General features: G+C 43.1%; 1 protein-coding gene across 6 annotated transcripts in view; it reads left to right on the forward strand.

The window, feature by feature from the left end:
- LOC121573887 (exportin-7) overlaps positions 1 to 23,349 on the forward strand; it is a 51,555-nt gene extending 28,206 nt beyond the window's left edge. For 2 of the 6 annotated variants that reach the window (XM_041886257.2, XM_041886258.2), the window contains exons 11-30: positions 130 to 276; positions 477 to 649; positions 721 to 914; positions 1,040 to 1,145; positions 6,670 to 6,805; positions 8,781 to 8,854; positions 8,962 to 9,042; positions 9,163 to 9,226; positions 9,350 to 9,458; positions 9,871 to 10,066; positions 10,313 to 10,420; positions 11,128 to 11,193; positions 11,542 to 11,624; positions 11,748 to 11,962; positions 12,263 to 12,401; positions 20,907 to 20,971; positions 21,077 to 21,169; positions 21,245 to 21,349; positions 21,540 to 21,667; positions 21,745 to 23,349. In XM_041886257.2, coding sequence (XP_041742191.1) covers positions 130 to 276; positions 477 to 649; positions 721 to 914; positions 1,040 to 1,145; positions 6,670 to 6,805; positions 8,781 to 8,854; positions 8,962 to 9,042; positions 9,163 to 9,226; positions 9,350 to 9,458; positions 9,871 to 10,066; positions 10,313 to 10,420; positions 11,128 to 11,193; positions 11,542 to 11,624; positions 11,748 to 11,962; positions 12,263 to 12,401; positions 20,907 to 20,971; positions 21,077 to 21,169; positions 21,245 to 21,349; positions 21,540 to 21,667; positions 21,745 to 21,838 — 2,376 coding nt within the window. In that variant the 3' untranslated portion in view covers positions 21,839 to 23,349. The remainder of the gene's footprint in view (positions 1 to 129; positions 277 to 476; positions 650 to 720; positions 915 to 1,039; positions 1,146 to 6,669; positions 6,806 to 8,780; positions 8,855 to 8,961; positions 9,043 to 9,162; positions 9,227 to 9,349; positions 9,459 to 9,870; positions 10,067 to 10,312; positions 10,421 to 11,127; positions 11,194 to 11,541; positions 11,625 to 11,747; positions 11,963 to 12,262; positions 12,402 to 20,906; positions 20,972 to 21,076; positions 21,170 to 21,244; positions 21,350 to 21,539; positions 21,668 to 21,744) is intronic. The other 4 variants (XM_041886261.2, XM_041886262.2, XM_041886259.2 and 1 more) reach the window with 3 other exon arrangements.
- Positions 23,350 to 23,357: the final 8 nt, after the last annotated feature.

A 23,357-nucleotide genomic window follows, 5' to 3' on the forward strand; every position in this document is an offset into this window, starting at 1 on the left:
TGAAGCCAATGACTGAGGTGGTATACTCCTCAATGCCATTGGATGAGTCCCGGAACATATTCCAGTCTGTGCTAGCAAAACGGTTCTGTAGCGTAGCATAGCGTCAACAATGCTGTGTTTGTGTTCCAGAGCCTCTCAGACCCTAACAACTACCATGAGTTTTGTCGTCTGTTGGCGCGACTGAAGAGTAACTACCAGCTGGGAGAGCTGGTCAAAGTAGAAAACTACCCAGAAGTCATCAGGCTTATAGCCAACTTCACTGTCACCAGTCTACAGGTACTATGTGTGTGTGTGAGACCCCAAGGGTAGATTGGTGCGTGTCTTGGTAAACAGACAGACATTTCATAAATAGTCCTTCTTAAATCTGTCCTCCTATACCTCTCAATGATCTTGTTAAATGCAAGCGTTAACGTTCTGCAGAAAACCTTATTGTCATTGTTATATGTTCACTTTTTTATATTGTGTGTGTGTTGCAGCACTGGGAGTTTGCCCCTAACTCTGTCCACTACCTGTTGAGCCTGTGGCAGCGCCTGGCAGCGTCTGTCCCTTATGTTAAAGCCACCGAGCCTCACCTGCTAGAGACCTACACACCTGAAGTCACCAAGGCCTACATCACCTCACGCCTCGAGTCTGTCTGCATCATCCTCAGGTAACACACACACACACACACTAACAGATCAAATGATGAAACGTTGAAATCATTTTCACGTGTGTGTGTAGGGATGGGTTAGAGGACCCTCTAGATGACGCAGGGTTAGTCCAGCAGCAGTTAGACCAGCTCTCCACCATCGGTCGCTGTGAATACGAGAAGACCTGTGCCCTATTGGTCCAGCTCTTTGACCAATCAGCACAGACCTACCAGGAACTACTGCAGTCTACCAACTCTAGTACCATCGACATCACTGTCCAGGAGGGTACGTCTCTTTCCCTCTCAATCAATCAATGAAATATGTCAAAATATAGCTTTTAACAACACATGTTTTTGTTACCAGGCAGGTTTTTATGGTTGGTTTATATAATTATATTTCTATATCTACAGGGAGGTTAACATGGTTGGTGTATATAATCGGAGCGGTCATTGGAGGAAGAGTGTCCTTCGCCTCCACAGATGAACAAGACGCCATGGATGGAGAACTAGTCTGTCGGTACGTCCACACACAAGTAACCTCACCCTAACCAATACCGCTACCTATTAGTAAAGTAAAGTATTTGATCCCCTGCTGATTTTGTACGTTTGCCCACTGACAAAGACATGATCAGTCTATAATTTTAATGGTAGGTTTATCTGAACAAAAAATCCAGAAAAACGCATGTCAAAAATGTTATAAATTGATTTACATTTTAATGAGGGAAATAAGTATTTGACCCCTCTGCAAAATACGACTTAGTACTTGGTGACAAAACCCTTGTTGGCAATCACAGAGGTCAGACGTTTCTTGTAGTTGGCCACCAGGTTTGCACACATCTCAGGAGGGATTTTGTTCCACTCCTCTTTGCAGATCTTCTCCAAATCATTAAGGTTTCGAGGCTGACGTTTGGCAACTCGAACCTTCAGCTCCCTCCACAGATTTTCTATGGGATTAAGGTCTGGAGACTGGCTAGGCCACTCCAGGACCTTAATGTGCTTCTTCTTGAGCCACTCCTTTGTTGCCTTGGCCGTGTGTTTTGGGTCATTGTCATGCTGGAATACCCATCCATTTTGGTCTCATCTGACTACAACACTTTCACCCAGTTCTCCTCTGAATCATTCAGATGTTCATTGGCAAACTTCAGACAGCCCTGTATATGTGCTTTCTTGAGCAGGGGGACCTTGCGGGCGCTGCAGGATTTCAGTCCTTCACGGCGTAGTGTGTTACCAATTGTTTTCTTGGTGACTATGGTCCCAGCTGCCTTGAGATCATTGACAAGATCCTCCCGTGTAGTTCTGGGCTGATTCCTCACCGTTCCCATGATCATTGCAACTCCACGAGGTGAGATCTTGCATGGAGCCCCAGGCCGAGGGAGATTGACAGTGCTTTTGTGTTTCTTCCATTTGCGAATAATCGCACCAACTGTTGTCACCTTCTCACCAAGCTGCTTGGCGATGGTCTTGTAGCCCATTCCAGCCTTGTGTAGGTCTACAATCTTGTCCCTGACATCCTTGGAGAGCTCTTCGGTCTTGGCCATGGTGGAGAGTTTGGAATCTGATTGATTGATTGCTTCTGTGGACAGGTGTCTTTTATACAGGTAACAAGCTGAGATTAGGAGCACTCCCTTTAAGAGTGTGCTCCTAATCTCAGCTCGTTACCTGTATAAAAGACACCTGGGAGCCAGAAATCTTTCTGATTGAGAGGGGGTCAAATACTTATTTCCCTCATTTAAAATGCAAATCAATTTATAACATTTTTTACATGCGTTTTTCTGGATTTTTTTGTTGTTATTCTGTCTCTCACTGTTCAAATAAACCTACCATTAAAATTATAGACTGATCATTTCTTTGTCAGTGGGCAAACGTACAAAATCAGCAGGGGATCAAATACTTTTTTCCCTCACTGTACGTAAGTATTCAGACCATTTGCTATGAGAATCGAAATTGAGCTCAGGTGCATCCTGTTTCCATTGATCATCCTTGAGATGTTTCTACAACTTGTTTGGAGTCCACCTGTGGTAAATGAAATTGATTGGACATGATTTGGAAAGGCACACACCACATAAGCTTATGTAACCCAATAATGCAAGCTCGGATATTGCAAAAATGTAGAATACAAGTAGTCATTGTCTACCCTACATAAACAAACAAACAACATTAGGATATCTTAAAGAATTTTGGAAATATAGACCTGTAAACACAGACTAACTAGGTTTCCGTCCAATTGGCGACAGATTTTCATGAGAATATATATTTTTTTTAGCATAAAACAATATGCGCATTTTCCTACCAGAGATGTGTTTTCATCAAATTGACTTGTTGCAGGTAAAAGGCTGTGCATGATGACGTTGTGCACATTTAAAATACATTTTGCGGTTAAATTCCAATGTACTGAATAAAAAATACAAGTTAAATGGGTTTCCATTGCATTTTTAACTCTACTGATGGTTTTCTCACAAAACATTTTGCGTTGTATAGTGAGTGTGCCCATTCTGGTATTGGCACGTGTGCTCTAGCCAACAGCGCTATCTGTGCACTGTTGGCTAGAACGCACGTATAGCCTACATGATGAGATTATTATGGATAAAAGAGCAATCATTTTTATTTGGCAAACGGCAGCCAAGCATTGATGTCACCAGAATAAAACCCTCTATTTATTGGAAAGGAGCATCAAGCTCATCACCTTGCACTTTCACCACCCTGTGAAGTTCATCATAACTGACTTCATCTGTAGCCTAATAAACTGCATGCTTTCCCGACGAGTTGTAGTGGGAGGACCACACAACATGTCATCGCGATATGATGGTTATTATATCAATATTTGCGCATAAAAGCTTTTCCACTGACATTTCTTGCATAATTAATTATACCGACACAAAAAGATCTCACCTTTTGTTTTGTCGACATTTGGAATGTTTACCCCCCCCAAAAAAAATTCCGATCAGGCCTGTCATTACATTTATTTTCCCGACATGTACTTTTACTCGCATTAAAAAGGTTGAATGGAAATCTGGTTATTGTAAACTTCAGTTTTTGGTAGCTGTTCAATAGACAACTTTCCAAGTCACATTTGCTGTTATTCAGTGCTGTGTGGTCTTGCATTACAAAAATGCATACAGTTACACATGTTTTTTTGATGATGTGGATTTTTTAATCTGCTCTAAAGCAGGTGGGCTCAGACACTGAAAACCGTAATTTTTTCCAGTCAAAGGTTCCTCTGTGGATTTTATGTTTAGCCCCTACTCTTGCAATTTAGTTGGGGGCCCCCCTAGATTTGACTCCAAGTCCAAAATTCAATATGGCTGCCACATTACCATTTAAATTGTGGTTTAGTCACCTGTATATGTAAACTTTTTAAATTATAAATTTTTCAGATTTGTGTACTGTACTTATGACTTGTACTCAATACTATTTTTGTGTACTTCAACTAAACTATATATACAAAATAATTTGGACACCCCTTCAAATTAGTGGATTCGGCTATTTCAGCCACACCTGTTGCTGACAGGTGTATACAATTGAGCACACAGCTATGCAATCTCCATAGACAAACATTGGCAGTAGAATGGCCTTACCGAAAAGCTCAGTGACTTTCAACGTGGCACCGTCCTAGGATACCATCTTTCCAACAAGTCAGTTCGTCAAATTTCTGCCCACTAGAGCTGCCCGGTCAACTGTAAGTGCTGTTATTGTGAAGTGGAAACGTCTAGGAGCAACAACGGCTCAGCCGCGATGTGGTAGGCCACACAAGCTCACAGAACAGGACCGGCAAGTGCTGAAGCGCGTAAAAATCGTCTGTCCTCGGTTGCAACACTCACAACAGAGTTCCAAACTGCCTCTGGAAGCAACGTCAGCACAAGAACTGTTCGTCGCGAGCTTCATGAAATGGGTTTCCATGGCCGAGCAGCCATGCGCAATGCCAAGCTTCGGCTGGAGTGGTGTAAAGCTCGCCGCCATTGCACTCTGGAGCAGTGGAAATGTGTTCTCTGGAGTGATGAATCACGCTTCACCATCTGGCAGTCCGACGGACGAATCTGGGTTTGGTGGATGCCAGGAGAACGCTACCTTCCCCAATGCATAGTGCCAACTTCCTGTGTAGGAAGAATAATGGTCTGGGGCTGTTTTTCATGGTTTGGGCTTGGGCCCCTTAGTTCCAGTGAAGGGAAATCTTAACACTACAGCATACAATTACATTCTAGACGATTTTGTGCTTCCAACTTTGTGGCAACAGTTTGGGGAAGGCCCTTTCCTGTTTCAGCATGACAATGCCCACGTGCACAAAGCGAGGTCCATACAGAAATGGTTTGTCGAGATTGGTGTGGAAGAACTTGACTGGCCTGCACAAGAGCCCTGACCTCAACCCCATCGAACACCTTTGGGATGAATTGGAACGCCGACTGCGAGCCAGGCCTAATTGCCCAACATCAGTGCCCGACCTTATTAATGCTCTTGTGGCTGAAATGGAAGCAAGTCCCCGTAGCAATGTTTCAACATCTAGTGGAAAGCCTTCCCAGAAGAGTCGAGGCTGTTATAGCAGCAAAGGGGGGACCACCTCCATATTAATGCCCATGATTTTGGAATGAGGTGTTCGACAAGCAGGTGTCCACATACTTTTGGTCATGTAGTGTACGTTAGGAATCCAGTATGCCCACCATATACACTCAAACACCTTTGTCTGGATATATAAAAATGGCAGCAGACTGCTTGGCATGGCAACACCAAGTATTCCAAGTCACAAGTGCCTCTGGGGATCAATGAGAAATAACAGAAAAGTAATAACACATAATACAAAAGCAATAATAAATACACAATGAGTAATGATAACTTGGCTTTATACACAGGGTACCAGTACCGAGTCGATGTGCAGGGGTACGAGGTACAGTGCATTCAGAAAGTATTCAGACCCCTTGACTTTTCCACATTTTGTTACGTTACAGCCTTATTCTAAAATTGATTAAATGTTTTTTTCCCCCTCATAAATCTACACACACTACCCCAACATGACAAAGCAAAAACAGGTTTTTAGAAATTTTGGCAAATGTATTAAAAATATCAAACTGAAATATTACATTTACATAAGTATTCAGACCCTTCACTCAGTACTTTGTTGAAGCACCTTTGGCAGCGATTACAGCCTCGAGTCTTCTTGGGTATGACGCTATAAGCTTGGCACACCTGTATTTGGGGAGTTTCTCCCATTCTTCTCTGCAGATCCTCTCAAGCTCTGTCAGGTTGGATGGGGAGCGTCGCTGCACAGCAATTAGTATGTTGTTTTTTTGTTTAGTTTTTTTGCTTGTACTTTTTACCCCTTTTACTCCCCAAATTCGTAATATCCAATTGGTAGTTACAGTCTTGTAACTTGCAACTCCCGTGCGGACTCGGAGAAGCGAAGTTCGAGATCCATGCATCCTCCGAAACACGACCCTGCCAAGCCGCACTGCTTCTTGACACACTGCTTGCTTAACCCGGAAGCCAGCCACACCAATGTGTGTGAGGAAACACCGTACAACTGGTGACCGAAGTCAGCGTTTATGTGCCCGGCCCGCCACGAGTCGCTAGAGCGTGATGGGACAAGGACATCCCGGCTGGCCAAACCCTCCCCTAACCCAGATGACGATGGGCCAATTGTGCGCCGCCCTATGGGACTCCTGATCACGACCGGTTGTGACACAGCCCGGGATCGAACCTGGGTCTGTAGTGACGCCTCTAGCACTGAGATGCAGTGCCTTAGACCGCTGCGCCACTCGGGAAGCACCGTGCTTGCTTTTTCTTGTCCAGATTGGTAACCCGTGTTCAGATTCCAAGTGACTTTTTCCAACTCTCATACGACCTCTTCTCGTCGAAGTGAGGTGGCACATAGTTAATAAATACAATCTTCTGAAACCAATGTGAACTCCAAATGACACAACGACTAGGTTCCAGTTTAGCAGCGTTTACTTCACAATATCAGCATGTTTTGTACACTCAGTGTATATGTCCTATTGTAAATATACCTCAGGATGCTGCAGCAGATGAATCAATCACAAGTGTGTGTGTCTCAGGGTGCTCCAGTTGATGAACCTAACAGACTCGCGTCTGGCCCAGGCGGGTAACGAGCGGTTGGAGTTGGCCATGCTCAGCTTCTTCGACCAGTTCAGGAAAATCTACATCGGAGACCAGGTGCAAAAGTCCTCCAAGGTAAATCATTTTACTGTTACCACACACACACAGTTATGTTTCAGACCTCACACAATTTAATGTTGAGATGAGTCCACATGTCATACCGTCTTTTGTTTAGATCGACAGCTATCTCTATCTCTCTCTGTTCCTCCCTAAGCATGACTAACTCTGTTACTATATCTCTCCTTTCTTCTCAAAGCATGACTAACTCTTACTATCACTCTCTCTCCCCCTTCCTCTCTAAGCATGACTAACTCTGTTACTATCTCAATTCAAAGGGCTTTATTGGCGTGAGAAACATGTGTTTACATTGCCATAGCAAGTGAAATAGATAATAAACAAATGTCATATGTCTATATACAGTGTTGTAACGATGTGCAAATAGTTAAAGTAAAAAAGGGAAAATAAATAAACATAAATATGGGTTGTACTTACAGTGGTGTTTGTTCTTCACTGGTTGCCATTTTCTTGTGGCAACAGGTCACAAATCTTGCTGCTGTGATGGCACACTGTGGTATTTCACCCAGTAGATATGGGAGTTTATCAAAATTGGATTTGTTTTCGGATTCTTTGTGGGTCTGTGTAATCTAAAGGAAATATGCGTCTCTAATATGGTTATACATTTGGCAGGAGGTTAGGAAGTGCAGCTCAGTTTCCACCTCATTTTGTGAGGAATGTGCACATAGCCTGTCTTCTCTTGAGAGCCAGGTCTGCCTACAGCGACCTCTCTCAGTAGCAAGGCAATGCCCTCTTCCTTCCTCTCTAAGCATGACTAACTCTGTTACTGTATCGCTCTCTATCCCTTCCTCTCTATGCCTGTAACTAGTGGGAGTTATGTTATATTTGAACTAGTAGCTCTTTTGTCTGTGGGTGTGTTAGTGCTGACACAGCCTTACAACTTTGACTGACTGAGTGTGCTTTCTTTGTGCTGGGCAGAGGCTGCAAAATGTGAACAGCCCAGATAAGTGGTGACAGTCGAGAGAGCAGCCCTCCCCCAACGTGTCTGTTTGGTTTGGTCTTATAGTTATCCTCCCCTACCCCTTCCTAGTGGCATGGTCAGTGTTACTGTTAACATGGTGGATAATGTAGGTGGAATCATGGCTAACCAGAGAGCTCCCCATGGAAGTGGGTTGGAGGCAGGGGAGAGTTCTGGAATAGTTCATATGAAGTGGGGTGGAGGCAGGGGAGTTCTAGAATAGTTCATATGAAGTGAGGTAGAGGCAGGGCAAAGTTCTAGAATAGTTAATATGATGATGTTTGGAGGCGAGGGGAGAGTTCTAGAATAGTTCATATGATGAGGTTTGGAGGTGGGGGGAGTTCTAGAATAGTTAATATGATGAGGTTTGGAGGTGGGGGGAGTTCTAGAATAGTTAATATGATGAGGTTTGGAGGTGGGGGGAGTTCTAGAATAGTTAATATGATGAGGTTTGGAGGTGGGGGGAGTTCTAGAATAGTTAATATGAAGTTGGGTGGAGGCAGGGGAGTTGTAGAATAGTTAATATGATGAGGGTTCTGGAATGTCATTTCTGGGTGTGTATGTGTGAGATGGACTGTATGAGTCTGAGCTGTCAGAATAAAGAACACTCCAGACCTGCAGGAGATACACTCCCCTCTATGACACCCCCCACTCAAACCCCCTGATTCTTAGGCAAACCATCCTCAGCTCTGCTCAATTTAACACTAACTATCACACAGACTCTCTTGATCTCACTCACTCTCTACCTCACACACTACTGTACCTCAGAGCTCAGGGTTTGGTGGAATGTACAGCCATGTTGGGGAGATGAGAGCAGAGCTGATTGGTAGGTGTTTTTCTTTAACCCTGTGGAGATGTATGGCTGGTGTTACGCTACTGGCAGCTGTTACGGTTTGTGATTATGTCATAGTTGTCCTACTGTGTAGCTACTCTCTCTCCAGGGGATCTTCCAATGGTTAATGGTGTGTGTCTGTGTGTGTCTGTGTGTGTCTGTGTGTGTCTGTGTGTGTGTCCCAGCTATACCGGCGGCTGTCAGAGGTTCTGGGGCTGAATGATGAGACCATGGTACTCAGCGTCTTCATCGGAAAAATGTGAGTTTCAGCACTTCCTGTGTTACTACTACTACTACTACTACTACTACTACTGGTTCTATGGAGTAACCACTGATTGATTGATTGATTACCATTTGTGATTGCAGCATCACCAATCTGAAGTACTGGGGCCAGTGTGAACCAATCACCTCCAAGACACTTCAGTTACTCAACGACCTCTCCATAGGATATCCTTTTGTGTGTTTGTGTGTGTGTGTGTGAGAAAAGGGTGGTGGTGGTGTTATATTCTGTTAAATTCCAGCTCCTGTGTTGTCTCCTTGACGGTGTGTGTGTGTGTGTGTGTGTACGTACAGCAGTGTGAGGAAGTTGGTGAAACTCAGTGCAGTTCAGTTCATGCTGAACAACCACACAGTAAGTATGCTGACCTTTGACCCCTCACCCTGACCCCTAACACTAACCGCCTGAAACTCAATTTATGCTTTTTGATCCAGTTATTTTCCCATAATGCCCTTATCCTTTCTCCTATGATGTCAGAGCGAGCACTTCTCCTTCCTGGGCGTGAACAACCAATCAAACCTCAGCGACATGAGGTGTCGCACCACGTTCTACACCGCACTGGGACGCCTGCTGATGGTCGACCTAGGTAGACACACACACACACCTATCTATCTCCAGTCTACAAAATGATCAGTAATGTTCTTATTTGGATAATTACAAACTTTTCATTATTTCACCTAGGGCTGTGATGATACCAGTATCATGAGATTGTTTCCATGGCAAAAATGAAAGCACGAAGCTGACCAAACTCTTTGGTCCTTTAAAAACCTGTTGTATGTAAAATATTGTGCGCTATAGCTTGGAAAGTAAATAAATCTAACTCTGGATGACAACATAATGGTGTTTGTTTCCAACATTAGGGCTGTTTTCCTAAAGAAGTTAAATCCGCTTCCTGTTTTGTTTCCTTGCCACGATACTAACGAGTATCGTGATACTGGTATTTGGCCCAGCCCTACTTTCACCTTATTTTCATGTTGTGTGTGTGTGTGTGTGTGTAGGTGAGGATGAGGACCAGTTTGAACAATTCATGCTTCCCCTGACGGCAGCGTTTGAAGCAGTGGCTCAGATGTTCAGCACCAACACGTTCAACGAGCAGGAGGCCAAGAGGACGTTGGTAGGGCTGGTCAGAGACCTGAGAGGTATCGCCTTCGCCTTCAACGCCAAGACCAGCTTCATGATGCTCTTCGACTGGATGTATCCTACACTGACCCCTGACCTCTAACCTGACCCCTTATCCCTGACCTTTACGGACCAGGGGCCTGTTTAGGAGGTTGAAAGGTTGAAGAATGTTCAGATAGAAATGCATTGTGTAGAAGAGATATGACTGTCTATCGTAGAATAGGAAATCGCTGTAGAGTTGTGATTGGCAGATAGTGTTGTCCTTCACTTGAAGCAAAGAGTCTCATTGGTCGACAGTGTTGTCCTTAACCCCTCCCCCAGCTACCCAGCCTACATGCCCATCCTGCAGAGAGCTATTGAACTCTGGTACCACGTACCAGCATGCACCACTCCTGTCCTAAAGCTCATGGCCGAGCTAGTCCACAACAGGTACACAAACATGCACACAGTCAGAACCCTGACACTTCTCCCTCGACCTCTAACTCCTGACTTCTAACCCTGTGTAGGGATTAACACCAATTTCCCAACCAAGCGCCTTCCTGATTCCCCCCCCCCCAAAAAAAAAAATTTGTAATGGTATCTCGAACAATAATATAACATTTCTGTGCCGCACTAATGCAAAAATAGAAAATATGTGACGCTAGAAACCTACATTATTTAGGCCAATAGAAAACGTCTATATGGCTTCTATAACTTACACTGTTACACACGACTTCTCGACGGAATCACGGTAGGTAATTTCCGTCCCAGGTTTCTCCTCTACAGTTTGTTCATTCATATAACTTCCCAAACTTCAGCTGTGTTGCACCACAGAGGCTCCAAAATATAAACTGCGGCTGCTCACTGCTAACAAAACGCCTAATACATTGTGTCTGCAAAAGTGCTCAAGGAAATTGACATTTGCGACATTGTTCCGTGTTGTTACACTAACAAATGTGAGAGCACTGGCTTGACTAGAAGGTCAGATTCACAGAGAATTGATCGGCAGCTGTCCATGGTGCTGATTCTATGCTATTTGGCGCTGTTTGCTTGTCTGTCACAAGGAAAATATCCAATGCTGCGCTAAACAAACAGTCACCACATAAGCGAGTTTTCATAGTAAAAACAGCCATAATCTTTCCAAATTCCCCTGATAGCCAGACAGCTGCTCTGCAAGGGGAGTGGACAGAGCCAACAAGCTGGGTGACGTCTTTCAGTCAACGGTAAAACGACCCTGTCATTTTCACTAGCTGTAATAACCTCATAATATTTTACCAGTCGAGCAAACAGTTTTTCATAGGCCTACGTTAAAGCTATAGGCTACATCAACTAAATAGTGTGAGGACTTTGAGAGAAATTTGAGTTGATTCAATTACAACAAATACAACAAGAAACCGTTAGATACCTGCAAGTGTTTCTCAATTTATAGTGATATAATTATGTCCGTTACCCCTTTGCGGGTATTATATGCTTTTAGATAGCATTTCTGGTTTGAAATGGATCTCGGGATACCTGGGAAAGGCTTGTAATTTTCTCAGGATGTAAATGGAAATCCCTAACTCTGTTTCCAGGTCACAGAGGTTACAGTTTGACGTGTCGTCACCCAACGGAATCCTGCTGTTCAGAGAAACCAGCAAGATGATCACCACCTACGGTACTACACTCGTGTCCTTTTGCAACAGTTGCTGTGCACTCACTGGAGCAATGTAGTTGGTTGGTCAACCACACATTTTTTTTATATATTCATTTCCTTGGTTCTCGCTCTCCCCTTCTCCAGGTAACCGTATCCTGACCATCGGGGAGGTGCCTAAGGACCAGATGTACAGTGTGAAGCTGAAAGGTGTCAGTGTGTGTTTCTCCATGCTGAAGGCTGTGCTCTCTGGGAACTACGTCAACTTCGGGGTGTTCCGTCTCTATGGAGATGACGCACTGGACAACGCACTACAGACCTTCATCAAACTGCTGCTGTCCATACCACACAGCGACCTGCTGGTACACACACACTCCTCTCCATCCCTCACAGCGAAGTACTTTCCTGAACATTCTAAATATATCTGACAATGGCAGTTTCAGCAGACTTACCCCCCTTCTCTTTCTCCCTCCCCCCTTCTCTTTCTCCCTCCCCCCTTCTCTTTCTCCCTCCCCCCCTTCTCCCCTCCCCCCTTATCTTTCTCCCTCCCCCTTCTCTTTCCCTCTCCCCCTTCTCCCTCCTCCTTTTCTTTCGCTCGCTCTCTTTCCCTCCTTCTCTTTTTCCCTCTCTTTCTCCCTCTTTCTCTTTCTCTCACACTCCAGGACTATCCCAAGTTGAGCCAGTCATTCTACAGTCTGTTGGAGGTGTTGACTCAGGATCACATGAACTTCATTGCTTCTCTAGAGCCACATGTTGTCATGTACATACTGTCATCTATCTCCGAGGGACTCACTGCACTGGGTAATGTGTATATACACACACACTGCACCGGGAAATTATATATACACAGTATACCACTACACCGGGTAATATATACAGTGCCTTCAGAAAGTATTCACACCCCTTGACTTTTGTTGTATTACAAAGTGAGATTAAAATGTATTTAATTCTCATTTTTTGGTCAACGATCTACACAAAATACTCATGTCAAAGTGGAAGAAAAATTCGAACATTTGTAAAAAAAAATAAAAAAATAAAAAATTACACGCTAATATATCTTGATTAGATTCAACCCCCATGTTAGAATCACATTTGGTAGCGATTACAGCTGTGAATGTTTCTGGGTACGTTTCTTGGGCGCTTACCACACCTGGATTGTACAATATTTGCCCATTTATTCTTTTAGAATTCTTCAAGCTCTGTCAAGTTGGTTGTTGATCATTGCTAGACAGCCATTTTCAAGTCTTGCCATAGATTTTCAAGCTGATTTAAGTCAAATCTGTAACTAGGCCACTCAGGAACATTCAACGTCGTCTTGGTAAGCAACTCCAGTGTAGATTTGGCCTTGTGTTTTAGGTTATTGTCCTGCTGAGGTTGAGTCTGTGGTTGAATCTGTATTTGAAATGTACTGTTCGACTAAGGGACCTTACAGATAATTGTATGTGTTGGGTACATAGATGAGGTAGTCATTAAAAAATAATGTTAAACACTATTATTGCACACAGTGAGTCCATGCAATTTATTATATAACTTATTTTGGCAGTTACCTGTATATACAGTGCTTTCGGAAAGTATTCAGACCCCTTGACTTTTTCAAATTTTTGTTACGTTACAGGCTTATTCTAAAATTGATTCAATTGTTTTTTTCTCATCAATCTACACACAGTACCCCATAATGACAAAACAAAAACAGGTTTTTGGAAATGTTGGCTAATGTATCAAATAAAGAAAACTGAAATCACATTTACATAGGTATTCAGACCCTTTACTTAGTACTTTGTTGAAGCACCTTTGGCAGCGATTACAGGTTGAGTCTTCTTGGGTATGACGCTACATGCTTGGCACAACTGTATTTGGGGAGTTTTTCCCCATTCTTCTCTGCAGATCCTCTCAAACTCTGTCAGGTCTGGGCTCTGGCTGGGCCACTCAAGGACATTCAGAGACATCCCGAAGCCACTCATGCGTTGTCTTGGCTGTGTGCTTAGGGTCGTTGTCCTGTTGGAAGATGAACCACCATGCTTCACCGTAGGGATGGTGCCAGGTTTCCTCCAGACGTGATGCTTTGCATTCAGGCCAAATAGTTCAATCTTGGTTTCATCAGACTAGAGAATCTTGTTTCTCATGGTCTGAGTCCTTTAAGTGCCTTTTGGCAAACTCCAAGCGGGCTATCATGTGCCTTTTACTGAGGAGTGGCTTCCGTCTGGCCAGTCTACCATAAAGGCCTGATTGGTGGAGTGCTGCAGAGATGGATGTCCTTCTGGAAGGTTCTCCCATCTCCACAGAGGACCTCTGGAGCTCTGTCGGAGTGACCATCGGGTTCTTGGTCACCTCCCTGACCAAGGCCCTTCTCCCCCGATTGCTCAGTTTGGCCGGGCGGCCAGCTCTAGGAAGAGTCTTGGTGGTTCCAAACTTCTTCCATTTAAGAATGATGGTGGCCACTGTATTCTTGGGGACCTACAATGCTGCAGCCATTTCTTTTGTACCCTTCCCCAGATCTGTTCCTCGACACAATCCTGTCTCGGAGCTCTACGGACAATTCCTTCGACCTCATGGCTTGGTTTTTGCTCTGACATGCACTGTCAACTGTGGGACCTTATATCGACAGGTGCGTGTCTGTGCAAATCATGTTCAATCAATTGAATTTACCACAGGTGGACTCCAATCAAGTTGAGAAACATCTCAAGGATGATCAATGGAAACAGGATGCACCTGAGCTCAATTTTGAGTATCATAGCATAGGGTCTGAATACTTATGTAAATAAGGTATTTCTGTTTTTTATTTTTAATACATTTGCAAAAAAATCTATAAACCAGTTTTCGCTTTGTCATTATTGGGTATTGTGTGTAGATTGATGAGGAAAAATTGAATTCATTCAATTTTAGAATAAGGCTGTAACAGCAAAATCTGTAGCGCTGGGCTGGTTGTATCCCCCATATATATATATATAGCATTATATTGGTTGCAAGAATGTTGTATCATTTAAATAGAAAAATTCGAAGTTTTGAATCCGGCGTCGTTTTGCGTATCAGTTCATAAACCAGGTGCCATGGAATTGGTACATCGAAGTTCTCTTCCCAACTATTTTGCAATCTATATGGCACAGCTGTACATTTTTTGGTCGTTAAATGAAACTTTTTTTTATCACAATTTTCTTTAACCAATTTTGGTCTTTAATGCAGGGCAGACAGACAAGTTCCTTACTTTTTCCCCCTTCCACTTGCCTCTTCCATTTTTGCGGTAATGCAGCAATTAGTTGGTTGTAATTTTGTGGTAGAGCAGACATTTCCATATATTTTTGTTAGCTGCATGTGTGACAACTCCACCATATTTTTTTTTTTGTGGGTCAATTAGTATATTTGAGTTTAACCACAATATTTGTTTTATTTTTTATTCTGTCTTTTCTGGTGGATTAAACTGATTTTGCAACCAACTTTCTATGGCTTGATTAAAAAATAGCGACATTTGGGAGATTTCATTTTCAAATAACAAAGTGAGAGGTTGTAATCTGAATAAAGGGAAAAAGGCCATTCTTGAACATGGGGTGAGACATTCTTACTAATCTGCTAGAGAACCAGTTCGGATTTAAGTATAACTTTTGTATGACTGACGCCTTTTAGTGAGAGGTCTAAAGCTTTAATAATTAGTCATTTCTGCCCTCCGAATTCATTTTCATTATATAAATAGGCCTGTTTAATTTTGTCTGGCTTGCCGTTCCAAATAACATTTAAATATTTTTTGCTCGTATAATAAATAAATAAAACAGGTTGGTAGGTGTAGGCAAGACCATAAGCAAATAGGTATACTGGGATATGACTAAAGAGGGTGATTTTTCCACAAATAGACAGGTATTTTCCTTTCCATGGTAGCAAGATCTTAGCTATTTTTTATTAAAATGTATTGTAGTGAGATCATTTCTTTCTTTCGGAATATGTATACCGAGTATGTCCACATTTTATTGATAAACTACACGGTAATGCAAAGTTGTATTTTTTTGTGACCCAATACGTAATATAGTACACTTATCATACTTTGGTTGTAATCCAGAGAGGTTAGAAAAAGTATCTAGAACCTCTATTAGGCTGTGGAGTGATCCAAATTGTGGATTTATAAGACAACATTAATCATCAGCGTACAATGACACCTTTGTTTTTAAGCCCTGGATTTATAACCCCTTGATATTATTGTTGGATCTGATTTTAATAGCTAACATTTCGATGGTCATAATATATAGATATGCCGATAGTGGACAACCTTGTTTCACTCCTCTTGACAGTTTAATACTTTCTGAGAAGTAGCCATTATTTACTATATTACACCTAGGGTTACTAGCTTTAACCCATTTTATAAGAGAATCTCAAAAATTTAAATATTCCATGCATTTATATATAAATTCCAGTCGTACTTTATCAAAAGCCTTTTCAAAGTCAGCTATGAATACCAGGCCTGGTTTCCCAGATTTTTCATAGTGTTCTATTGTTTCCTGTATTGTCTTATATTATCTCCAATGTATCGTCCATGTAAAAAACGTGTCTGATTAGGATGAATAATATCCGACAATACTTTTTTAATTCTATGCATTTTGCATCACAACACTAAAGTGTAAGGGGCCTCCAATGTTTTTAAATGGACTGAGTCTTTATATTTACCACTTGGATCCTGTTTCTGTAATAACAAAATCAGACCTTGTTGAGTATCTGATAATCTAAAATTTTTATAGGAGTGGTTAAAACATGCTAGTAACGGTCCTCTGAGTATATAAAAAAAGGTTTGGTATACCTCCACTGGTATGCCATCCAGCCCTGGATTTTTCCCAGACTTAAAGGCTTTAATTGCATCAAGAAGTTCCTCCTCTGTAATTTGGCCTTCACGTGAGTCTTTCTGTACAGCTGTTAATTTTACATTATTCATAGAAAAAAAATCCATACAATTAACTTCGGTTAGTGGAGATGGAGGAGACAGAAACGAAAACATATGCTTAAAGTACTTTGCTTCCTCTTTCAAAATATAATTTGGTGAATCATGGGGTGACTCCGTCATTTGTAACAACAAGTTTTAGTAAATTATATTTGGTAGCATTTCTATGTTGAAGATTACAAAATAATTTGGTGCATTTTTCCCCGTATTCCATCCAGTTCGCTTTATTTTTATAATATATTACACTTGATCTTTCTTGAATAAGTTCCTCCATTTCTTTTTGTTTTTCCTCAAACTTATTCTGTGCCTCTATGGTACAGTTTTTATTGCTATTTATCTGTACTGTTAGTCCTTCCATTTCGTTTATTAATATGGACTCTTTTGACCTGAATTGCTTTTGTTTTAGAGATGAGTACTGAATTGCATGGCCTCTAAAGGCACATTTAAAAGTGTCCCATACAATATGGGGATCTGCTGTACCTATGTTACGCCCGAAAAAGTTAGTTATAAATTCTTCTTTCCTAGTTAATAACAAGTTATCATCCAATAGGCTTTGATTCAATTTCCAATATCCTTGACCACTTGGAAATTCAGTAAGAGTAATGTATATTGCAATTATTTGATGGTCCGACTGCATTCTGTCCCCTATCAAGCTTTTTAAAGTTTTTGTGCCAGCAAGAATGACATAAGAAAGTAGTCAAGACGACTAGCTTGATTGAGCCTCCGCCATGTATATCTCACTAGGTCAGGATATGTAAGCCTCCATATATCCACTAGTTCCAATATATCCATAACATTATTGATTTCCTTAAGTGCATGAGGGTGATAGTTTGTAGTCTGACTTCCTTTATGGTCCATTGAGGTATTTAAAACCGTATTATAATCTCCCACCATAATAATAGAGTCTTGTATTGCTTGTAGGTTTGATAAATTATTATATACACTGCTCAAAAAAATTAAGGGAACACTTAAACAACACAATGTAACTCCAAGTCAATCACACTTCTGTGAAATCAAACTGTCCACTTAGGAAGCAACATTGATTGACAATACATTTCACATGCTATTGTGCAAATGGAATAGACAACAGGTGGAAATTATAGGCAATTAGCAAGACACCCCCAATAAAGGACTGGTTTTGCAGGTGGTGACCACAGACCACTTCTCAGTTCCTATGCTTCCTGGCTGATGTTTTGGTCACTTTTGAATGCTGGCGGTGCTTTCACTCTAGTGGTAGCATGAGACGTTTAGTCTACAACCCACACAAGTGGCTCAGGTAGTGCAGCTCATCCAGGATGGCACATCAATGTGAGCTGTGGCAAGAAGGTTTGCTGTGTCTGTCAGCGTAGTGTCCAGAGCATGGAGGCGCTACCAGGAGACAGGCCAGTACATCAGGAGACGTGGCGGAGGCCGTAGGAGGGCAACAACCCAGCAGCAGGACTGCTACCTCCGCCTTTGTGCAAGGAGGAGCAGGAGGAGCACTGCCAGAGCCCTGCAAAATGACCTCCAGCAGGCCACAAATGTGCATGTGTCTGCTCAAACGGTCGGAAACAGACTCCATGAGGGTGGTATGAGGGCCCGACGTCCACAGGTGGGGGTTGTGCTTACAGCCCAACACCGTGCAGGACGTTTGGCATTTGCCAGAAAACACCAAGATTGGCAAATTCACCACTGGCGCCCTGTGCTCTTCACAGATGAAAGCAGGTTCACACTGAGCACATGTGACAGAGTCTGGAGACGCCGTGGAGAACGTTCTGCTGCCTGCAACATCCCCCAGCATGACCGGTTTGGCGGTGGGTCAGTCATGGTGTGGGGTGGCATTTCTTTGGGGGGCCGCACAGCCCTCCATGTGCTCGCCAGAGGTAGCCTGACTGCCATTAGGTACCGAGATGAGATCCTCAGACCCCTTGTGAGACCATATGCTGGTGCGGTTGGCCCTGGGTTCCTCCTAATGCAAGACAATGCTAGACCTCATGTGGCTGGAGTGTGTCAGCAGTTCCTGCAAGAGGAAGGCATTGATGCTATGGACTGGCCCGCCCGTTCCCCAGACCTGAATCCAATTGAGCACATCTGGGACATCATGTCTCGCTCCATCCACCAACGCCACGTTGCACCACAGACTGTCCAGGAGTTGGCGAATGCTTTAGTCCAGGTCTGGGAGGAGATCCCTCAGGAGACCATCCGCCACCTCATCAGGAGCATGCCCAGGCGTTGTAGGGAGGTCATACAGGCACGTGGAGGCCACACACACTACTGAGCCTCATTTTGACTTGTTTTAAGGACATTACATCAAAGTTGGATCAGCCTGTAGTGTGGTTTTCCACTTTAATTTTGAGGGTGACTCCAAATCCAGACCTCCATGGGTTGATACATTTGATTTCCATTGATAATTTTTGTGTGATTTTGTTGTCAGCACATTCAACTATGTAAAGAAAAAAGTATTTAATAAGATTATTTCATTCATTCAGATCTATGATGTGTTATTTTAGTGTTCCCTTTATTTTTTTGAGCAGTGTATATTTTCAAAGAAGCGTGGATCATCATTATTTGGACCATATAGATTAATGAACCATATCTGTTTATGGTCCAATAACATATTTAAAATCATCCATCTACCTTGCGGATCTGTTTGGACAATTTGCACATTCGGATCAAAATTATTGTTAATTAATATCATCACCCCTTTTGAGTTTCTTTGCCCATGGGAGAAGTATATTTCGCCCCCCCCAGTCCTTTTTCCACACAACTTCATCTAAAATTGTTGAATGAGTTTCCTGTAAACAGTAGATATTATATTCCTTCTCTTTTAGCCAGGTAAATACTGATAGTCTTTTCTTATTATCTGCTAAGCCATTACAATTATAACTGGCTATACTTATTTGACCATTTACCATAATGAGATACAAGTTTAAATTCTATTTATCATAATATATGTTTGTAAACTTAGCATTTAAAAGTACCATAGTGATTGAGAGTCCATATAGCTGTACCATGATATTTGCAATGCTACTAAGTAAACCTCAAATTGTTTTCCACTATTCCACCCGCTAAACCCCCCCATCACAAGTTGGGTTGTCATCCCAGTGACCGGCAGACCACCGCCGTCCCCACAGATCCCTGGGCCCCCGAGAGACCGGGACCCATCCTTCGAAAAGAGCACACAGTGCCACCCACAGAATAGAAGCAGATCAGCCGCCAAAAGCGGTAACCTGTTTATAATAGCAATAAGGCACCTTAGGTGTTTGTGGTATATTGCCAATATACCACGGTTAAGGGCTGTATCCAGGCACGCTGCATTGTGCATAAGAACAGCCCTTAGCCATGGTATATTGGCCATATACCACACCCCCTCAGGCCTTATTGCCTAAATATGTATTTAGAAATCTTCGGTATCTTAATTTCCACAATTAACTAATAATATGCATAATAATGTAGGCAGTTCATGCGAAGGATTGCTACCTAAAACCAGGATTGCCATTACAGAAATTACATTTTTGGCAAGCAATTATTATTTTAGCCAACAATTATTGTGATTCATCCTATATTGTCCCTAACATCATTACCCCATAGCAACAGATGTGGGATACACACACACATACTCATATACCCTCCCTCGACCCCTTTACCCTACAAACAACCACAAGCTCAATGTTCAACAGTTGTTCCATTCACAAGCCCAACTCAAGAAAGTACTTGATGTGCGAATGCATATATAGTTGCAGTTGTTTGAGAAGGCATGCAAAATTGAGCAAAAATTGCGAGATTTGATTAACCAATGTCAATTCCTAGCTGATGGAGCTCAGATACACCCCCTTCCCCTGAAACACACACATGCTGGTCCCCCGTTGTGACCATTTTCCCAAGCATCTCAGTGCAGTCAGACCATTGATTATTTTGTGCCACCAGGGCCACAATAATTTGCCCCCTCTCTGATTGTCCGAGTGTGACCCCCCCCCCTCCCCATGGGTTACTGCAGCTAGTGTTGCCAGCACTGCCACTACCTGGGTGGGGGCACCCCACCGGAATCCACACCGGCTAGGTACAAGGTCATCAAGGTTCTCATTAGCAGCTTTGAGAAATTCCTTGTATATGATCACCCATCCGGGGGCTTTGGCTTTGTAGGACCAAACCTGCCGGGCAGGCTCAGAATCTTGAGGGGGCGGTCTGCTTTAGTGAGTCTCTGACCACATTTATCTTTCTGTTTTGGCTGCATATTGGCTACTGACAGCAGGCCCATAAAACAGATAAGGACTTCTCCTTAGTGTATGGGTCGCTCAGGTGGGTGTCTAGGGTATAACGTTGGGGACTGTTTCATCATGATAGGACAATAAATAAATAAACTATATTTATAATTTCTTTTAAAATGACAAACGTGTGTTTGTGTGTTGTAGATACTATGGTGTGTACTGGGTGTTGTTCCAGTCTGGACCACATCGCCACCTACCTGTTCAAACAGGTAACCTCTCCCTCTGTTCATCTATAATCTATTCATATCATCTTAAACCTGTATGTTCCTAGATTGATGCGAATGTAAATCTAATCTATTGTTGTTTCTGTTCAGCTTTCTCGCTCCACTAAGAAACGACCTGTTGCCATGGCAACAGACGACCGCTTCCTACACATCATGCAGCAACACCCAGAGATGATCCAACAGGTACACACACCCCCCAAACACACACACACTGATCGCTCTCACACACACTAATCAATCTGTGTGTTTGTCCTACAGATGTTGTCCACGGTGTTGAACATCATCATCTTTGAGGACTGCAGGAACCAGTGGTCCATGTCCAGACCTCTACTGGGCCTCATCCTGCTCAACGAGAAGGTACAGGTACACAACCACATCCACACACCCATTATCCAACCATTCCCTGGAAGACGTGACAATTGTTGCTGAGTGGACTATCCTGGCTAAAAAAAGGAAAGAGAAAACCTAACACACCAGCCTCGTCCTGTGTGTCTCCATTCCTGCAGTATTTTGCCGATCAGAGAACATAATTTTTGTGCGCTTGTGTGTGTAGTATTTTGCAGACCTGAGGAACAGCATTGTGAACAGCCAGCCTCCAGAGAAGCAGCAGGCCATGCATCTCTGCTTTGAGAACCTGATGGAGGGGATAGAACGCAACCTGCTAACCAAGAACAGAGACAGGTACACACAATACCATTGACTGTGTGTGTGTGTGGTAACTGTGTGTGTTTTAACTCTGTGTATATTAATCTGTGCAGGTTCACCCAGAACCTCTCGGTGTTCCGGAGGGAGGTGAACGACAGCATGAAGAACTCTTCCTACGGAGTCAACACCAATGACATGATGAGCTGACATTCCACACACACGCACACCTGCTCCACACAGAGCAGCTTCCCAAAACTCACCCCATCCTCTTCCTCTCCACTCCTCCTCTCACCCCATCCACTTCCTCTCCTCTCTCCCTCTCCCTTGTGGTTCCACCCTCCTTTTTATAGAAGCCTATATAAATATACAGATCTATTTTAAAGCCAGTCTGTAGAGGTCACCGGAGGTCGCTCTGCTGCTCACTGGGAGGAGAGGGGGAAGAGGAGGTGGATGAGGATGGAGGGAGGATACCGCTACACACTCTTGAGGGAGATAATCTGCAGAGGAGGAGGAGTGGGGGGATGAAGGAGGGGAGAAGGTGAAAAGGGAGAAGCTGGTAAATGTAGTTCTCTGCTTCTGCCTGCCTTGTATAGAAACACAACAAATCAAGTGTACATTTTTTTCATAACATTTTGAACAATGTTTATATTGATTGAATTTAAAACACAAAATGAGACGTGTGATTGAACTTTTTACAGTGTAGTGAGTCAGTGCACCTGTCTGTGTGTGGGGAGCAAACTTTCTACAGGGGATGAGAGGAGCGAGAAAGTAGAGCGCACTAGAGCTGCGACGGGGCAGAGAGATGAACTGGTTGTTTTGTACATTTTCCTCTGGCCCTCTGATTTGAGTGATGTAAATACCCACCACTGTTACTTCCTAGGTACTGCCCCTAGCCACCACCCTTACTCTCTATGCACTGCCCAAAGCCCCTAGACACCACCCTTAGCCCCTAGACACTTTTCCTTGAAAATAATTGCTTGTTCCATTAGGATTGGTTGGGTGTAGGTGTGGGGCAGGGTTATGTGAGTCGGTTTGGGTTAAGGTCATGCTCCACTTTACCCTCTGGTAGGCTGGTTGGAGCTGACACTAACCTTAGGGGAGTCGGTTGGGTTAGGGGAGGGTGAAGTGTCTCAGCAGGCTAGTGTGTAGGTGTCACAGATCTGATAACGGAAAGGAGCGTGACTGCAGTCTCTCTCTGGTGTGTGTGTGTGACTGAGTGTGTGTGTGCGTGACTGAGTGTGTGTGTGCGCATGGCCTCTCGTGGTGCTGTAAAGGAGTGGTGTGCTCCAGACAGAACCTACCCGGACATTCTAGAACGTTCAGCTCTCGTCTCTTAGCTCCCTGAAGGATTGTTTATTTCTAATTGAGAAACTAAAGAAGAATAATGCAACCTTTGGTAGAACAGAGAGATGTGTATTACAGGGATATGGGTGGTAAGAAAAAGACAACTGTGTATTAAGAGTTCATTAGCAACTTGTGCTACTCTACAGGTGTTGCTGCTAACTGTTTGTGACGACTAGCTCATCTAACGATGTTGATTTGACTTCCTGGTGTATTGTTTTGGTTCCCTAAAGTGAGTGTGTGTGTGTGTGTGATCGGTACCTTGGTTCTCTGATGTGAGTGTGTGTTGGATCGGTAGCTTGGTTGAGTTGTGTGGATGTCTGCTACATATTATAGTGTCGGCATTGTGACTGCAAATAAACGTTATTTGATTTGTATACCGTGC

The sequence above is a fragment of the Coregonus clupeaformis genome, chromosome 9, assembly GCF_020615455.1.
Source record: "Coregonus clupeaformis isolate EN_2021a chromosome 9, ASM2061545v1, whole genome shotgun sequence".
NCBI classification, from domain to species: Eukaryota; Metazoa; Chordata; class Actinopteri; order Salmoniformes; family Salmonidae; genus Coregonus; species Coregonus clupeaformis.